The sequence below is a fragment of the Megascapheus bottae genome, chromosome 16, assembly GCF_031878675.1.
Source record: "Megascapheus bottae isolate mThoBot1 chromosome 16, mThoBot2.hap1, whole genome shotgun sequence".
Lineage (NCBI taxonomy): Eukaryota > Metazoa > Chordata > Mammalia > Rodentia > Geomyidae > Megascapheus > Megascapheus bottae.
Genome location: NC_143524.1, coordinates 12,133,941 through 12,147,102, shown reverse-complemented (window position 1 = coordinate 12,147,102; position 13,162 = coordinate 12,133,941). Strand labels below are relative to the sequence as shown.

At 47.4% G+C, this 13,162-nt stretch overlaps 2 protein-coding genes across 4 annotated transcripts; one reads left to right on the top strand and one right to left on the bottom strand.

Moving 5' to 3' along the window:
• Positions 1-1,125: 1,125 nt before the first annotated feature.
• Positions 1,126-6,969, bottom strand: Kbtbd4 (kelch repeat and BTB domain containing 4). 3 transcript variants are annotated; one of them, XM_090347702.1, is made up of 4 exons: positions 6,751-6,969; positions 5,378-5,995; positions 3,714-3,820; positions 1,126-2,116 (listed from the first exon to the last, which is right to left on the bottom strand). In XM_090347702.1, exons 2-4 carry the CDS (start codon positions 5,964-5,966, stop codon positions 1,256-1,258), a joined length of 1,557 nt encoding a protein of 518 aa, XP_090203828.1. In that variant the 5' UTR covers positions 5,967-5,995; positions 6,751-6,969; the 3' UTR covers positions 1,126-1,255. The 3 variants fall into 3 exon arrangements, with proteins under 3 accessions (XP_090203828.1, XP_090203827.1, XP_090203829.1); XM_090347701.1 differs by having other exon boundaries at positions 6,835-6,969; XM_090347703.1 differs by lacking the exon at positions 6,751-6,969 and adding an exon at positions 6,489-6,576.
• Positions 6,970-7,006: 37 nt separating this feature from the next.
• On the top strand, positions 7,007-11,947 carry Ndufs3 (NADH:ubiquinone oxidoreductase core subunit S3). Its single transcript, XM_090347705.1, has 7 exons — positions 7,007-7,090; positions 7,188-7,253; positions 8,287-8,384; positions 8,593-8,742; positions 9,433-9,558; positions 9,950-10,069; positions 11,704-11,947. Exons 1-7 carry the CDS (start codon positions 7,027-7,029, stop codon positions 11,869-11,871), a joined length of 792 nt encoding a protein of 263 aa, XP_090203831.1. The 5' UTR covers positions 7,007-7,026; the 3' UTR covers positions 11,872-11,947.
• Positions 11,948-13,162: the final 1,215 nt, after the last annotated feature.

Here is a 13,162-nt window from a genome sequence, read left to right as displayed (position 1 = left end):
GTTCTGGCTCTTTGCTCTTTGGAGTGTAGTTCAGTGGCAGAGTTCTTGCCTGGCAAATGCAAGTTCTTGAGTTTGATACCTACCAAAGAAAAAGATAAAAGAGTTCCAATTTCCTTGTCTTTGAGGGCTGCCCTCCCACCTCTGGAGATCTGAATGCAAATTATGCATGGATTCAGGCAGGCCTGGTGATGCAGGAATGCATGGGTCTATAATTAGTTCCCCTTAGAAAACCATCCCTTCTCGGACAAGGTGGCTCATGCCTGTAATCCTAGTTACTCAAGGAGGCAGAAATCTGAGGATCAAAGTTCAAAGCCAGCCTGGTCACAAAAGGACCTGAGACTCTTAAATTAACTTCTAGAAAATGGGAAGTGGGGCTTGGCTCAAGGGTAGGGTGGTAACCTTAGTCTTGAGCTGAAGAGCTGAGGGACAAGACTCAAGCTAAAGAGTAGGCAGGTAGTCTTGAGCTGAAGAGCTCAAGGACAGTGCCCAGACAAGTTCAAGCCCCATGACCCACAAAAAAGAAGAAAAAGAAAAAGGCCATCCCTTCAAGATTCAATATAGACACACATATCTCGTCAAAAACTTTTATTTGTATGAACAGTTCCTAGTTCTTGATTTACCTTAGAGCTTTTAAAAGACCAGAGTTTTGAGTTTGAAAACATTTCTGCTATTAATCAGAAATAATCCTTTCTATTTCCTGGCTTATCTGCTGAAGTAAGCCAAAAATAAAACCAAAATTACTTTTCCTGACAGACAGATGAAAACAATGGAAGGAACGTCCTGAATTCTAGAGTTGAGTCTTGCTGGTGAAGAACACCTTCAGCTTAGTCCATTCTCCCAACCAAAGCCTGAAGGAAAACTCTAATACCTAATTGTGTAAAGCTAGTTCAGATGAACTAGCCACTTGGCTGGCTGTAAAAAAAAAAAAAAAAAGGAATGGGCATCTTTCCTTCTGCCCTGGGATTGGGTAACTCCTATTTAACACTGATCAGGTAAAGAGGGAGGCTGTGCCTAAGGTCAGAGAAGAGCCTGTCTAAGCAATCTGTACTGAGGCAGGGGATCGTGGGATGGCCACCTCAGTTCAAGCAGCCAGCTGAGAAGAAGCAGTCTACTAAGTCTCAAATGGGTTTAGGGCAAGGCTGGAAGTGCTGCTTTCTACTGAATGTCCAAACTAACACATTACTCCGAATTGAGCTTCAAGGGAGGTGCTGGAAAAGGGAAGGACAAAGGAATCCGCTGCTCGTTTCCATCGCTCTTAGGCCAATACAAACTGCAAATTGGTAAGCAGCACTTTGATGCCTCTCGTGACAGTTATAGCTGACGTGGCAGGGTCCAGCTTGTAGGTGTTGGCGTCCCCCTTCTTATAGCGGTCCCGGAAGACATAGATGCTCCCATTACAGCTGGCAATCTTCCAGAGGGATGGGGCAGAGCTCCAGGCCTCAGGAAGGCAAAGCCGAGTGAAGCTGTCTAGCAGGGGATTATAGCACACCAGGGAGTCCCCTTCAGCCACGATGAATACAAGATCTTTATGTACAGCTGCGTGCATGCGGCCTGCAAAGGGCAGCACATAGGGCTTCACGTGGCACTTGTCTGTTTCTGTGTCAAAACATTGGATTAGTCGGGAAGGTTTAGTAAAGAAGTCCAGGTCATTCTCCTCACCCCCTAGTAAATAGATGATTCCATTGAGGTTAGCACCAGCGGCCCCAGACACAGCCACCTCTAGCTGAGTTGTCTCTGTCCACACGTTATCACCGACCCGATAATAAATGACTGCGTTGGAGAGAGTATCCTGCAGTGTCTTGCCACCCAGGGAGTAAATGGCATCTTTCCCAGGCACAGACACCAGGGTGTGCTGGAGCCGGTCTCGGGGCAAAGGTGCACACCACTCCCAGTCAACAGTAGCATTGTTGCACTTCCACATGCGCCGTGGAATGGACCCCCCTACCACATACAGGTCTCCTCCATGCTTGCAGGCTGCAGTAATTTGGTGGCACAAGCTGTTCTGGCCACTTACACTGATGGAGTCATCCTCTGCACAGTGCAAGGACACAGCCAATGAATGGGTGCGAGATGACTCTTTCCCGATAAGGTAAATGTGCACGTTCTCCCCAATTTCCTGTTGGCCAGATTAAAATGATAAATTCAGCGGGGCACTAGTAGCTCACCCATATACTCATGGCTAACTCAGGAGGCTGAGACCTGAGGGTCACCCTGGACATGAAAATTTCTGAGACTCTTATCTCCAATTAACCACTAGAAAGCTGGAAGTAGCCCTGTGGCTCAAAGTGGTAGGGCATTAGCCTTGAGCTAAAGAGCTTAGGGACAACGCCAGGCCCTGGGATAGGGCAGTAGCATTGAACTTAAGAACTCAGGGACAGCCCAGGCCCAGAGTCCAAGCCCCATAACCAAAAAAAAGGACAGCTCTTCAGTTCAGGGCTACCTCCCTACCCCTGGGCCTGGGCACTGTCCCTGAGCTCTTCAGCTCAAGGCTACCACGTTACCCCAGGAGCCACAGCCCCACTTCCCCTTTTCTAGTGATCAACTGGAAATAAGAGTCTCTCAGTCTTTAATCCCCGGGCTGGCTTTGAACTGTGATCCTCAGATCTCAGCCTCCTGAGTAGCTAGGATTACAAGTATGAGCTACCATGCCCAGCTATATTTTAATTTTTACATTTTTGAAAGAGTATTGCAGCTGAGTGTTGGTGGCTCACACTTATAATCCTAGCTAACTCAGGAGGCTGAGATCTGAGGATTGCAGTTCAAAGCCAGCCTGGGCACCAAAGTCCGTGAGACTATCTCCAATTAACCAGAAAACCAGAAGTGGTTCTGTGGCTCAAGTGGTAGAGCCACTTGAGCTGAAGAGCTCAGGGACAGCACCCAGGCCCAGAGTTCAAGTACCATGACTGATCAAAAAAGAAAGGGGATATTGCTTTGTAACCTAAGATAGCCTCAAACTTGGAATCCTCTTGTACCAGCATCCTATTAAAAGTGCCCCCTGCCCCTGCTCCTTTTGGGGGGGGGGGGGCAATCCTGGGCTTGAACTCAGGGCCTGGGCACTGTCTTTGAACTCTTTTTGCTCAAGGCGAGTGCTCTGACACTTGAGCCACAGGGCTACTTCTGGCTTTTTCTGTTTCTGTGGTACAGAGGACTTTGTGCATGTTAGGCAAGCAGTCAACCACTAGGCCACATCCCAGCCCTGCATCAGCATCCTAGACGCTGGGGTTCCAGACTGTGTTGCTACCATGCGTACTCTTGCAGTTGTTTGTTTGTTTTTGCTGGTCCTGGGGCTTGAACTCAAGCCTGGGTGCTGTGTCTGAGCTTCATCACTTGAGGCTTTTTTGGTAGTTTGCCTGGGCTGGATTCAAAATATGATTCTCAGATCTCAGCTTCCTGAACAGCTAGGATTATAGGTATAAAATAGTGGTGTCCAGCTTTTGCAGCTTTTTAAAAACTGTTTTTAATCCTAGGCATCCTAGACAAAGGACTGTTATCAAATAAAGAAAATTCTCTGAAGGAGATAAGTGTTGGGGAAAGAGTACAAAAGCTACATGAGCTCTGAAGCTCACAGACTGGTGGTTTCTGGGGTCATGGATACAGCATTCTTTCCAGCTCATAGCAACTTCAAGACAGATGATTTATTTAGTAGGCACCAAAGAGGCCAGGCCAGAATGCAGTGTGATTTTGGTACCCAATTTATAAGAAATCTGCCTTACCTTTAAACTAGTCCTAAGTGATTCTGCAAAAGCCTCTCGTTCTTCCTTATTAAAACTGATCCAGGCTTCTATTGCTTCTGTGGGGTTCTGGGAACATGGAACCCCATCTGTGAAAGCCAAAGAAAGTTATAATCAGTGGCAATCTGATCATCTCAAAGGGAAACTCAAGGCAAATAGCTTTAACGATGTGAACCAGCTGGACTGGATGGCTCATGCCTGTAATCCTAGTTACACAGGAGGCTAAGATCTGAGGATCGCAGTTCAAACCCAGCCCAGGCACTAAAGACCTGGAGACTCTTATCTCAATTAATCACTAGAAAACCAGAAGTGGCACTGTGGCTCAAGGGGTAGGGTGATAGCCTTGAGCTGAAGAGCTCAGGGACAGCACCCAGACCCTGAATTCAAACCCCAAGATTGACCCCCCCCCCAAAAAAAAAGAGGCTCAAGTCCTTTACTTCCCAGACTGGCCTTGAACCTTGATCCTCAGATCTCAGATCTCAGCCTCCTGAGTAGTTAGGATTACAGGTGTCTGGCTTAACTGAGTGAAATTCTTATCCCCAACTATCCACTGGAGAGCCAGAAATGGAGCTGTGGCTCAAGGGCTAGACTTGAGCACTAAAGGTTTGTTTTTGTTTTTGTCAGGGTTATGGGGCTTGAACTCTGGGTGCTGTCCCTGAGCGCTTCTGCCAAGGCTACCACCGTACCACCGGAGCCACAGCACCACTTTCAGTTTTCTAGTGGTTAACTAGAGATAAGAGTCTCACAGCCTTTAGTGCCCAGGGTGGCTTTGAATCGTGATCCTCAGATCTCAGCCTCCTGAGTAGCTAGGATTACAGGTGTGAGCCACCTTGCCTGGTGGGGGAGAATAAAAGTTTAAATAGCAGCCAAACCCTGAGTTCAAGCCCCAGGTCTGGTACAAAAATAGGCTCAAATAGTATAGATACCTTGAAATGCTTCCACATGCTATGGAAACAACCCTACAAGGTGGCAAAACTCAGCATTTTTATGAATGGCTACATCTCACTTGCAGGCTTATGATTGTTACATAAAGCTGTCCCATCATTTAAAACATTTCATCTGGCTTGGAGTGTGACCTAATGGTAGAGTGCAGGCCTCACAAGCACGAAGCCCTGATTCTTCAGTATCATATAAACAGAAAAAGCTGGAAGTGGTGCTCAAGCGGTAGAGCTCTAGTCTTGAGAAAGTCCAAAAACAGTGCCCAGGCCCTGAGTTTAAGCCCCAGGAGTGATAATAATAATAGTAATAATAATAATAATAATAACAGTATTTTCATCTTTGGCTCACACCTATAAGTCCTAGCTACTTAGAAGGCTGGGATCTGAGGATGGTGGTGCAAAGCCAGTCCAGGCAAGAAAACTCTTATAGGCAGGGAGCACGGCCCAGTGGTAGAGTGGTTGCCTAGCATACACAAAGCTTTAGGGGCAGTACAGAACATTTTCTTTCCCAGGCTACTTCTTCTTTAAGGAACTCTACGTTTGACAGCAGCTTAACTAAATTTAATTCAATCTCAATCTACATTCCTACTAGAAATAGCAATGTAAACTCTCACCAGGAAACTTGAGGGCTTCTTCCTCCTGAATTAGAACATTTACTGCACATCATACCTAAATATTTGGGTAGAATATATCCCCTTTTAAACTTACCCGAGATGATATCTGTGAGTAGATGGTGGGGCAAATGGAGAAATTCCTCTGTGCTCCGTAACTGGGCCAAGTGGGTCTTGGCACAATGCTTGGCTGCAGTGTAGAGCTCAGGATCACTGTGCCTATCTGCCAGCCACATCACCTGAAGGCAGTTTCCCACCTGCACTGTGCGGGCCAAAAACCGAGAACATTCCTCAAAGAGAGATGTCAGCTGATACATGTCTGACACCTCATAAATTTCCTGCAGCTCATCAGCACGAAGTTTCACAGTCCCATGGTAGATATAATCAACCAGGAGCTGGAAAACAGACTCACTGACATCCTGCAGTACAATCACTCGGTTGTGGGCCTCCTTCAGGTTAGAGGTGAACATGGACCGAAAGAAGCAGCTCTGAGCTGACAGGACCAGCCTGTGGAGCTGAAACTCCCGGCCTTCCACTGAAATGGTGACATCAGCAAAGAGCTCCTCCTCTAGACACAGTTTCATGATGCCCTGAGCCACTCTCCCTGAATGGGACCGATCTTTGAAAGTGTAGTTCACAAAGTAATTCTCATCCATGGATGCTCCAGGCTCTTCTGGTGATTCCATGGTAGCCAACTTCTTTCTCTTCCAGCTGTCTGAAAAGCAAATAACCACTGTGAAGAATTTAAGGAATTCACAGCAATCGTCTGTGAATACAACTGGGAGAAGTGTTTAAACCCTGATGTCCCTAACATTCTCCTTCACTTGGAGCTGGCTTCCTTTCCTGAAGTTGGCAGATCTCCTCTAATGAAATCAATAAAGTTCTAAATGTTGGTTTCCCTGAAAGAACACTAAATATTCCTTCCCGTGATGTAACAAAAGACTTAGGACTTAGGTCCACATGTGAAAGCAACGGTCTGCAGGAAGCCCATCATCTTTTCAAAACCCTTACGAACCAAATAAGATGGCATTAAAATAGTGAAGCTCCGAGTTAGACGGCGCTAGGTTAGGGAAGCAAAAAGTCAGAAAAGGACACCCACGTTCTTCTGGTCAGCTTCCCTCCCCCTCTCCTCGCTCTCCAATACGAGGCGTGGACTGGGCCAACCTAAAACCTTATTCTTGCTTTCTTCTGACTTTGTCCCGACTTACCAGCTCGCCCAAATGATTTCTCGAAAGTCCATTCCAGAACTCGAGACAGAGCCCAACTGTCCCTAGCCCTAAGCACAAGGAGGACCATCGCCCTTCGGGCTGGAAGCGTGTCCCCAGTCCACCTAGAGTCGCCAGGGAAACCGTTTTCTCCCCTAGCCCCCAGTGGCTCGGCCTGCCCACCAAAAGCTCAGCTGGCGGAGCGGGGGAGGGGGTGTGGAACGTAAGAGCCCCGAATGCCCGTCCCTTCCCCTCCTGGTCTCACCGGTTCGATTCCTCAGCGTCTTCGCCTTCTCTCCAACTGCTGCTACACGAAACTAGGGCTACTTTGGCCTCACTGTACTCTCACCTGCTGGTCTGGCTTTCTCACCGGCGTTCCCTCCTCTCATCCCGGTGCCAGGAACCCGGAACCTCTGCTTCCGGCTTCTTCTCCGCCCGGAAGAACAGACGCTGCACACTTCCGCTTCCGGTCCGTGTCCTTGGGGCTCCGCGTCCCGTCCCGTCAGCTTTCGCTGCGCCGCCGGGTCTGCATCCGGGAAGCATGGCGGCCGCGGCGGCCGTGGTCTGGAGGCGCGGGCTTGTGGGGGCCGCCGCTGTGGCCAGGGGTGAGAGGCCGGCCGCTGGCCGAGACCAGGGTCCGGGATGGAGGTGGCGCGCCCCCAGGCCCCGCCCCGCGCCCTTCTAACTTGTCTCCCTGTGCAGGGGCTGGGCGACCCTCGGTGCTGCTGCAGCGGGCGAGGTGGGAGAGCGCCGCGGCCGACGCGCGCCGTGAGTATGCGCGCCGCGCCCTTCCTCCGAGCGCCCGCCGGGGCTCCTCGCGTACCTCCCTCCGGTGTTCGCCCCTGCCCCAGAATGCCCTTCCCTGGGTCCTGGCCGATTTCTTCTTGCCTCTGGAAACTTGATTGCAAGGGTCTCTCACCTACAGGCAGAATCGATGCCTCTCTGCCCTACCTAGGTCTCACTGATCCGTTTGGGCCGTAGTTTCCTCTGTCAGTTTTTACGAGGTCCATTTTGTTTGCTTCAATGGTTAGCGCTCTGAAAGCAGGAAACGAAACTTTGGGTCTCAGAGCCCAGGAGTAGTAGTTAACTCCCGTTCATTACATTCTGCGTGCCAGATAACTCACTAAGCCTGGTAGTGAATAATCTTGTTATGAGGTGGGGTAATATTTTACTGCCTGTACATTGAAAAACAATCCAGACAATAAAAGTGCCCAACTACAGACCTAGAGAATGGCAGAGATCTACTGAGGGAAAGCACATTTAATCATTACTCCTCAGGCTGTGATGTGTGTGTACCCAGTGTTTTAGGGTCACATAACTATAGAGTGACTTTGTTATAGCAACACCAGACTGGGCTATAGAAGGCCTGCCCTACCTTTTCTTGGCCTTAATTTTCTGAATACACACAATCACACACATTCTGTTGTTTCAATAAGATAATCTGTGAGGGCTCTTCAGTCCTGAAGTTCTTGGCTTGAGGGTCTTGGGTCCCATCCTTAAAAGAGCTCCTTATCTGTTAGTAAATAGTACTGCCTTACAATGACAGGAAATCTGAGAGAAGCAATGTGGAATAATTTCAAGAAGAGGCAGAGACCCTAACTGCAGTAGTAATAGGCTGCATTCTATGAAATGAGGTGACATTTTCCACAAGTTTTCACCGCCTCCTACTCCCTAGAATAGGGACTTGCCACCTGAACTATTCTTAAGATTCTGCAGGGAACCCTAGTGGTAGATGACATCCTTTTCAAGAGACTAAAGGCACAGCTGGTTGCTGCCTTCTTAAATATGCTTTTCTTTCCAGCCACTCTCAGACAACAGAAAATTGAGGTCCACAAGCAGCTCTCGGCTTTTGGAGAATATGTGGCTGAAATCCTGCCCAAGTATGTTCAGCAAGTTCAGGTAATGTTCTCTACTGTTCTTGGATCTGGGTAAAGAAACAACCATGTCCTCAGGGCATTTGGGAGTGGGCAGTTGTCTTGAAAGAAACCGTAGGCTTTATCTCAAACTTGAGTTTCTTTCTCTACCTTAAACTAAGTAACTCCAGTTGAAGTTAGCTGCTCCCTTAATAGCTATGTCTTCCCTCTCCCCGGCCTTTTCCTGTCTACAGGTGACCTGCTTTAATGAGTTGGAGATCTGTGTTCATCCTGATGGAATCATCCCGGTTTTGACTTTCCTCAAGGATCACACCAATGCACAGTTCAAATCCTTGTCTGACTTGACAGCAGTAGACATTCCAACACGACAGAACCGTTTTGAGGTCAGCCAGGAGATTTGAGGTGGTTTGGGTAGTAAGGCTAAGGAAGGGGATGGAACATTTTCAGGTAATAGCCATCTATGGGAACTGGAGCTTGCTTCCTTAGTTACAGTTTCAGTTTGGGTCAAATAGTAGAACACAGAAATTAAATCAGAGTAGTAGTAGACACTGAATGTGAATATTGGCTCTGTTGTATAACCTGCATAACCACAGACATTGTTTTATTATTGTTATTTGGTTATGGGGCTTGAACTCTTTTTGCTCAAGACTAGCACTCTACCCCTTTGGGACACAGTGCCACTTCTGATTTTGTGGTGGTTAATTGGAGAGAAGAGTCTCACAGACTTTCCTCCCCAGGCTGGCTTTGAGCCGTGATCCTTAGATCTCAGCCTCCTGAGTAGCTAGGATTACAGACTTTTGTTTTGTTTTTTGCCAGACGTGGGGCTTGAACTCAGGGCCTGGGCACTGTCCTTGAGCTTTCTCAAGACTAGAGCTCTTCTCCTTGAGCCCAGCACCACTTTTGGCCTTTTCTGTTTATATGGTACTGAGGAATGGAATCCAGAGCTTCATGCATGCTAGGCAAGCACTCTACCACTAAGCCACATTTCCTTTATTTTGGAGACAGGATCTTGCTGTGTTGCTAACCTGAAATTTGAACCATCTGGTTCCTCCAGCTCTTTTTGTTCCCCCTAGATTGTCTACAACCTGTTGTCTCTGCGTTTTAATTCACGAGTTCGTGTGAAAACGTACACAGATGAGCTGACACCCCTTGAATCCAGTGTCTCTGTGTATATAGCATCCAATTGGTATGAGAGAGAGGTAAGTTACTGTATATAGTGGGCTCTGTCTCTGGACCAAGTTGCCAGAATTAGTTTTAGCCACAGTTAAAATCAGTATGGCCAGCCAGGCGCAGTAGCTCACACCTGTAATCCTAGCTACTCAGGAGGCTGAGATCTAGGATAACGGTTCAAAGCCAGCCCAGGCACTAAAGACCAAGAGACTCTTCATTTAATCACTAAAAAGCAGGAAATGGGGCTGTGGCTCAAGAGGTAGGGTGGTAGCCTTAAGCTGAAGCACTCAGGGACATTGCCCAGGCCCAGAGTTCAAGCCCCATGACCCACCAAAAAAAAAGAAAAAAAAAATCAGTATGGCCACTCATCTCTGTTGCTGGCTTTGATGCCCTGGTTATCTAAGAATATTGTGTTTCTAGATCTGGGACATGTTTGGAGTCTTCTTTGCTAACCATCCTGACCTAAGAAGGATCCTGACAGATTATGGCTTCGAGGGACATCCTTTTCGGAAAGACTTTCCTCTCTCTGGTTATGTTGAGGTAGGAGTCTGGAAATTGGTGTGGCATTCTTAGGGAGAGATTTGCAGGGAACCTGGAGAATCCTGTTCATGGTAGGAATAAGGTCTGGATTTTAATGGCTTAAGAACCTGGGCTGTAGAGTTCAGGTTATTCAACTAGAACTCCATTTACTCATCTGTATAATGGGAACAACAGTAGTACTAAATGATGAGTGCTAAGCATTAAATGATAAATGTATAAAGCTTGCTGTATCATAGTTATTGTAATGATCACTTTAATGCACAAGGCAGACTGAAGGACACAGTCTATCCCAAGCCCTGAAAGTGGGAGGTTATTTGTTCTGCTCTGGATCTCTGGAATCCTAGATGATTGACCTTTAAGAATGGTCATGAAAACAGGACCAGTGATGTGATTACAAGCGTTTTATAAAGAATTTCAGTGGAGGCTGAGACCTGAGGATCGCTATTCAAAGCCAGCCCAGCCACTAAAGACTGTGAGACTCTTAACTCCAATTAACCACTAGAAGACCAGAAGTGGAGCTGAGGCTGAAAGGGGTAGGGGAATAGCCTTGAACTGAAGAGCTCAGGGACAGCGCTTAGGCCCAGAATCCAAGCCCCACGACTGCCCAAAAAAAAAAAAGAGAATTTCATGATGCTTTATGTTCACTGATAGTTTAATATATACATGTGAATTTGTGTGTGCACTTGTGTGCCGGAACTCAGGGCCTAGCATTGCCCTAAGGTTTTTGTCTAAGACTGGTGCTATCACTTGAGTCAGTTCTCCATTTCTGGGTTTTTGCTGGTTCATTGGAGATAAAACTCTCATAGATTTGTCTTCCTGGACTGACTCCAAACTAGGATCCCCAGATCTCAGGCTTCTGAGTAGCTAGAGTTATAGGTGTGAGGCACTACAGGGGCCACATGTGAAGCTTTTGCAGTCTGTGAAAGGTGTGGCACTCCAGCCCTGCTGCTTCAGTACTGAAACACTGTTCTATGTACTTGGTCCTATTTCCCTTAGAGTTACTTCTGGTGTCTTCCTTTTGCTTTTCACCCAATCCCCCGCCTCTGTCTTCCTTACATGGCTTGTCTCTTCATTCACTACCTGGTTATCCTTACCTTTTCTGGTGACTCTTCAATAGCAAGAAAAGCAATGCCAAGTGTCCAGCTTCAGATTTGGGGGGGTGGGGGGCCGGGGCGGTGGGAAGCAGTGGCTATTGGACCTATTCAGAAAAGTGCTCAAGCCAGGTACTGGTCGTTCATGCCTATAATCTTAACTACTCAGAAGGCTGAGACCTGGAGGATCATTGTTTAAAGCCAGACTAGGCAGAAAAATCATTGAGATTGTATCTCCATTTAACCAGCAAAAAAAAGCCAAATTGGAGATGTGATTCAAATGGTGAAGTTCCAACCTTGAGTGAAAAAGCCAAGCAAGAGCACAGGTCTTGAGTTCAAGCCCCAGTACTGGAACCGCCCCCCCCCAAAAAAAAAAGTGGAGGAGTTGAAAGTTGGTTCAAGTGGTAGAGTATATGCCTGCCTAGAAAAAATGAGACCCTGAGTTCATTTACCAGTACCACTACCAACAAAAAAGAGATGGGGGATTTACTAATGGCTTTCTGGATGTGGCCTATAGCTACAAATTTACTTTCCCTCTTACAGTTACGCTACGATGATGAGGTGAAGCGGGTGGTGGCTGAGCCTGTGGAGTTGGCTCAAGAGTTCCGCAAGTTTGATCTGAACAGCCCCTGGGAGGCTTTCCCTGCCTATCGTCAGCCCCCTGAGAATCTCAAGCTTGAAGCTGGGGTCAAGAAACCTGAAGCCAAGTAGCCCCAGAGAAGACATGTGGATCTTAAAAACTATACCTTATCCATGAGTGTCCATGTAAATAAACTCCTACTTAAAACTCCTGTGTGTTGCTTTTAATGGGCAAAAGGAACACTGACTAGAAGAGGGTGGGTGCAGGCAGGTGTTTCCTGGTCTGGCAAAGATCATGCCAAAGCATGGTCTATTTTTTTTTTTTTTTTTTTTTTTTTGCCAATCCTGGGCTTGAGCTCAAGGCCTGAGCACTCTCCTTGGGCTTTCTCAAGGCCAGAGCTCTACCTCTGTAGCCTCAGCACCACTTCCAGCTTTTTTCTATGTGTGTGGTACCAAGGAATCAAGCCTGTGTCTTTGTGCATGCTAGGCAAGCACTCTACCACTAGGCCAAACTCCTGGCCCAGCATGGTCTATTTTAATGGCACTAAATGGTGCAGTTGCAAATGTCATGACCTGTAGGCCAAAAGTATTTCTGAGAGGGAGTCTGGAGCTGTGAATCTTATAAGACCACAGAGTTCAGGATATGTGTAGGATGGCCTCTAATGAAAACCAGAGGATCTCAACAACTGTTGGAGGAAGCCCCTTACCTCAGCAGACTGGCAGCTGATGAGTCCAGAAGCTTGGGTGGCAACAGGGCAACTCTCCTCTGATCCAGACACCCACAAGAAAAGCAAGCCTACATCAAGGCAGGGAGAGTATTTAAGAAGCTCATTTTGGGGGCCAGGAGTTTGGCCTAGTGGTAGAGTGTTTGCCTAGCATGCACAAAGACCTGGGTTCAATTCCTCAGCACCACATACATAGAAAAAAAAAAAAAAAAAACGAAGTGGTGTTGTGGCTCAAGGGTAAAGCTCTAGCCTTGAGAAAAGTCCAAGGACAGTGCTCAGGCCCTGAGTTCAAGCCCCACAACTGGCAAAAAAAAAAAACCCAAAAAGCTCATTTTTGAGTCTTTAACCCTGTGTCCTCCCTGTATCCTGACTCTTGGGGCTAAACTACTTAAAGGGATACCCTTCCTGGTTTCTGGTCTGAATCAAGAACATTAGCAAGTAGCAGAGACTTTAGGGTTGGGGAAAAAAGCACCAAGGAACTGCCTATACTCCCAACCCCAGCTGATTTAGAGGTCCCTCCCGTGACTGAGTGCCTGAGATAAGTGTGCTTTGCTCTGCCTTGCATGGGCTGTCCAGCCCAGCTTCATGACGCTGGAGAGCCATGCTTTGCAGCTGGTGCTCTTGGCAGCTGAAGAACTCCCTAGAGGCTGGGCTGGACAATTTTAGAGATTGGCCTGGGTAGCAGGATGTTTTGAATG